Source organism: Rhinopithecus bieti, unplaced genomic scaffold (assembly GCF_001698545.2).
Source record: "Rhinopithecus bieti isolate Rb0 unplaced genomic scaffold, ASM169854v2 scaffold_31514, whole genome shotgun sequence".
NCBI lineage: Eukaryota > Metazoa > Chordata > Mammalia > Primates > Cercopithecidae > Rhinopithecus > Rhinopithecus bieti.
This window is the reverse complement of record NW_016813496.1, coordinates 163,945-169,654: the sequence shown is the minus strand read 5'-3', so window position 1 is coordinate 169,654 and position 5,710 is coordinate 163,945. Positions and strand designations below refer to the sequence as shown.

General features: G+C 40.8%; 1 protein-coding gene across 1 annotated transcript in view; it reads right to left on the bottom strand.

The window, feature by feature from the left end:
• The window catches only part of LOC108512962 (putative zinc finger protein 724), a 19,821-nt gene extending 14,456 nt beyond the window's left edge, over nt 1-5,365 (bottom strand). The window contains exon 1 of the mRNA XM_017848532.1: nt 5,135-5,365. Coding sequence (XP_017704021.1) covers nt 5,135-5,137 — 3 coding nt within the window. The 5' untranslated portion in view covers nt 5,138-5,365. The remainder of the gene's footprint in view (nt 1-5,134) is intronic.
• Between the last annotated feature and the right edge of the window lie 345 nt (nt 5,366-5,710).

Here is a 5,710-nt window from a genome sequence, read left to right as displayed (position 1 = left end):
AAAAAAAAAAAAAAAAAAGAAAGAAAACTTTAGAGTGCTTATATTTCATATCTCAATAAGAAAAGCAAAAGTATTCCTTTCAAACAATAAATGCATTATTTTATTTTTCCATCAAAAGTCATATAGTAAACAATTAGTCATATGGAAACATGTCTAGGAGGTACCAAGTTTCAAATAAAATTTAGCATAAAACTCAGAAATCAGGATAACAGGATTTGAACAGAGATATTCACTGTCACAAATTTACCCTGCAAAAAGAGGAACTGATGCTTTCATGAATCTATGTAACTCAGCAATTATCTACTACATTTTCTTGTGAAAATGTATTCATTTTCTACAGCCAAAATGGGAAAGACATTTCCCCTATTCTTTTTCTTGGTAGCATTCTTAAACAGCCTTGAAATTTTATTGGAAATTACCAAGCCAAAAAAAATACACCTGACACTACTGAAAGAAATCATAGATGGCACAAAAAAATGGAAACAAATCCCATGCTCAGGGATGAGTAGAATCAGTATTGTGAAAATGACCATACTGCCGAAAGCAATCTACAAATTCAGTGCAGTCCTTATCAAAATACCACCATAATTCTTCACAGAATTAAAAAAATTCTAAAATTCATATGGAACAAAAAAGAGCCTGCATAGCCAAAACAAGGCTAAGCAAATACAACAAATCTGGAGGCATAACATTACCTGATGTCAAACTATACTATAAGGGCATAGTCACCAAAACAGCATGTTACTGGTTTAAAAATAGGCACACAGACCAATGGAACAGAATAGAGAACCCAGAAATAAACCCAAATACTTACAGCCAACTGATCTTCAGCAAAGCAAACAAGAACATAAAGTGGGGAAACGACATCCTTTTCAACAAATGGTACTGGAATCACTGGCTAGCTATATGTAGGAGAATGAAACTGGATCCTCATCTCTCATCTTACACAAAAATCAACTCAAGATGGATTAAGGACTTAAACCTAAGATCAGAAACTATAAAAATTATAAAAGATAACATTGGAAAACCCTTCTAGAAACTGGCTTAGGCAAGGATTTCATGACCAAGAACTCAAAAGCTAATGCAATAAAAACAAAGATAAATATCTGGGACCTAATTAAACTAAATAGTTTTTACACGGCAAAACGAACAGTCAGCAGAGTAAACAGACAACCCACAGAGTGAGAAAAAGTCTTCACAATCTATACGTCTGACAAAGGACTAATATCTAGAGTCTACAGCAAACCCAAACAAATCAGTACAAAACAATCTACAACAAACCCAAACAAATCAGTACAAACCAAACAATCCCATCGAAAAGTAGACTAAGGACATGAATAAAGAATTCTCAAAAGAAGATATACAAATGGTCAACAAACATATGAAAAAATCCTCAACATCACTAATGATCAGGGAAATGAAAATCAAAACCACAACGCGATACCATCTTACTCCTGCAAGAATGGCCATGATCAAAAGATCAAAAAACAGTAGATGTTGGCATGGATGTGGTGAACAGGGAACACTTCTACATTGCTGGTGGGAATGTAAACTAGAAAAGCCACTATGGAAAACAATGTGGAGATTCCTTAAAGAACTAAAAGTTGTACTACCATTTGATCCAGCAATCCCACTTCTGGGTATCTACCCAGAGGAAAAGAAGTCATTATTCGAAAAAGATACTTGCACATGCATGTTTATAGTGGCACATTTCACAACAGCAAAATCATGGAACCAACCCAAATGCCCATCAATCAACAAGTGGATAGAGAAACTGTGGTATATATATACAATGGAATACTACACAGCCCTAAAAAATGAATTAACAGCATTTGCAGTAACCTAGATGAGACTGGAGACTATTATTCTGAGTGAAGTATCTCAGGAGTTGAAAACCAAACATTGTATGTTTTGATATGTGGGAGCTAAGCTATGAGGATGTAAAGGCATAAGAATAATATAATGGACTTTGGGGACTTGAGGGGAAGAGTGGAAAGGGGACGAGGGATAAAAGACTACAAATATGGTGCAGTGTATAATGCTCCAGTGATGGGTGCACCAAAATCTCACAAATAACCACTAAAGAACTTACTTATGTAGGCTGGGCGCAGTGGCTAATGCCTGTAATCCCAGCACTTTGGGAAACTGAGGTGGATGGATCACAAGATCAGGAGTTCGAGACCAGCCTGGCCAACATCGTGAAACCCTGTCTCTACTAAATATACAAAAATTAGCCGGGCATGGTGGTGCTTGTTGCCCATAATCCCAGCTACTCGGGAGGCTGAGGCAGGAGAATTGCTTGAACCCAGGAGGTAAAGGTTGCAGTGAGCTGAGATTGCGCCACTGCACTCCAGCCTGGTCAATAGAACGAGACTCCCTCTCAAAAACAAACAAAAAAAGAATTTACTCATGTAACCAAATACCACCTGTACTTGAATAACTTATATAAAAATAGTTTTAAAATAAAGATCTATCCTTAAATATATGTGTATATATTATTTTATATATATTATATATGTATATATTCTCTCCCTCCCTCCCTCCCTCTCTCTCTCTCTCTCTCTCTGTGTCGAGATCAGGAGTTCGAGACCAGCCTGGCCAACATGGAGAAATCCCGTTCTCTGCTAAAAATACAAAAATTAGCTGGGCATGGTGGCGCCCCACCTGTAATTCCAGCTACTCGGGAGGCTGAGGCAGGAGAATCGCTTGAACCCGGGAGGCGGAGGTTGCAGTGAGCTGAGATTGTGCCATTGCACTCCAGCCTGGGCAACAAGAGCAAGAGTCCATATTAAATATAAATATAAATGTGTATATAGATATACTTGATTATATATATTCACGAAAAAATATACCTGAGAACATTTCTGAACTTACTCTAAGAAAGGAAAAGTTAAATGAGAATTTCTCACAAGTAAAATACATGATTAATATTAATTTTTTTCTGAAATCCACCTCTTTTATGAACCTTGTTAGTATTTTCTTACCTTTCAAGTCCTACTAATAAAATGCAATTTACAGTTAAATAATGGAAGTCAACATAAGTGAATAAATCTTTTCAAGGTGATAAACCCAGGGAGTGGTAGTGCTAATTAGAAAACAGATGTGTCTAGGCCAGGCACGGTGGCTCTTGCCTGTAATCCTATCACGTAGGGAGGCCAAGGCAGGCGAATCACCTGAGGTTGGGAGTTCGAGACCAGCCTGACCAACATGGAAAAACCCTGTCTCCAGGAAAAATACAAAACAATTAGCCAGTTATGGTGGCACATGCCTGTAATCCCAACTACTTGGGAGGCTGAGGCAGGAGAATCGCTTGAACCCGGGAGGCGGAGGTTGCGGTGACCTGAGATTGCACCATTGCACTCCAGCCTGGACAACAAGAGTGAAACTCCATCTCAAAAAAAAAAAAAAGAAAGAAAGAAGGAAAGAAAGGAAAGAAAGAAAAGAAAGAAAGAAAAGAAAACAGATGTGTCTGACTGATATTCACCCGCCCCAGTCTGCTCACCTTAAGTGCTCAATAACCACCCTCTCAGGAGACATTACACTATGCCCCAGGTGCATTTTACTTTGTAAGTTCTTGCAACATCTCACTTGGGTCAGGTTTTTCTTTGTCTTTTGGGATACCGTTTTTTTTCCACAAAATTTAGAGAATTCAGGGGGCAGAAATTATTTCTGTGTTTTCCCCTCAATACTAGCATCTGATTGGCTGACCAGCATTGTGTCTCCAAGAAATGAAAGCTGGGTTGGGTGAAGACAACAATCTTAATGTCTCAAGGGGTTAGCTTTTCAAAGGAAGAGTATGCCAGGAGATGCCTCTTAGCCCCAGGGCATCCACCTACTCCCTTGAGAAGCTACACTCCATACCTCAGGTTGTCCTCAGGGAGAAAATGACCCAGGAGCTGATATTCACTAGACACTCTCGCAGAAAAAGTCATGATGTGTATCTTGGTTTACTCGAGACAGTACTGAAACCCAGGACCAGGAAAAAACTGAACGGTGGCTGAAGACGCATCACTCCATAAATTTTTTTTTGTTCCAAAGAAAAACCTTCACCTGAAAACATTCTGATAAGATTTCTGTGGGGGGCCTAAGGAAGATAAAAAAAAAAAAAAAAAAAAAAAAAAGAGGCATAGAAATTTCATAAAATACAGTGTCAGGGAATTATTTTTTGCTTTCTTCTCATGAGAACTATTTTCAAACAGAAAACAATTTTAAGTGCCATCCAATGCTTTGTCAAAAAATGATTAACTAAAATACAGTATCAAAAATGTACACTAAAGGAAAAACAGTTGAGAATGTGAATTAGGAAAGAGAAGTTGGCATTTGGAAATGTCAGAAGGAACTGGAAATTTAGTATTTTAGTTTATTTGCAGTTTAAATCTAACTGCAGGCCAGAGTTAGGCTGGAGGAATGGGGCTGGGAAGTACACTTGAGACCCTGCTGGGAATGCATGTGAAAATGCAGTGGAAAATCAGTCCCCTGTGGAGTGTGAGAATAATTAAGGGGCAGGCAATTACACTGAGGAGGCTCTAGTCCCAGCATTTCTACTTAACAAAAACTGCTACGTAACTGTACCTAACCAATTATTAAATACAGTTTTCTTCATCGTGTACCTTATAAAAGTCTTTCCTTCAAGCTCCTCCCATGAACCACAAACTACAAAACACACTTTTGTGCTCTACAATTATTGAATCACTCTTTGATTAAATTCTTTAATATTTTTTGCGATGACTGCCACAGATTTTTAACAGAAGAAAATAGGAACTGGGAACCCCACGGACCAAAGCTCTTCCCATTCATGAACCCGCACCCCAAGTCAGGATTCTCTCCTGACGCCCCTCCCATGGTCCGTGCACAATCTGGGAAAGGCGCCGCGCTGCCCGTGCAGAGCTGTCGAGAGAGGGCTCCAGACCTGGGCACGGTCACTATGCAGGGAAGAGACAGGACGCCCGGGGGCCCGGCTGTCGGCGCAGCCGCCATCTTATGGCTGAAGGGGATTGAGATCCAGCTGGGCAAGGAGAATTCGGGGCGCAGATTGTGGAGATGACTGCGGGGAGGCCTGAGTCCCACCACAGCCACTTCCCACCGGTTTCAACCAGCCCTTCCCCTCTCTCCGGATGTCGGACCGCACTCTCACCATTTCTAGGCTTCCAGGGGGTCCTGGCGTCTTAGCTGTGGATCTCCCAATACCTGTAGGTCACAGAGCCACAGAGTCTGGGCCTCTAAGAGCAGAGGACAAAGAGCAGTGAAGACGAGACCTGGAACTCTGGCTGAAGCGAGAGACAAAGGCCGCGCCAAACCCGGAAGAGCCCTGTCCGGTCCAGCTGCTTGTCTGATTGAACTGTCCCCTACCTCAGAGTCCCTGATTGGATAATGTTTAAGACCCGCCCCTTCAGGCCCTGAGTGATGGAAGATGCGATCAGATGCTGAGCTGAATGAAGTGTGACCTCCTAGGCTGCAGCCTTTTCAGGCAAGGCTTCCTCCGTGAGCTGAGCTAGGCCCACTCCAGAGGTTGTTTGCCTTTAATCTTGTGTGTAAGGTCATATGCCCTTATAAATAATATGCTATATGGCTATCACAAATGAAAAGAATATAACAATCGTTCTAAAAAAAATTTTTTTTTTGAAACCGAGTTTTGCTCTTGTTGCCCTGTCTGGAGTACAATGGCGTTATCTTGGCTCACCACAACCTCCGCCTCCCGGGTTCAAGCGAT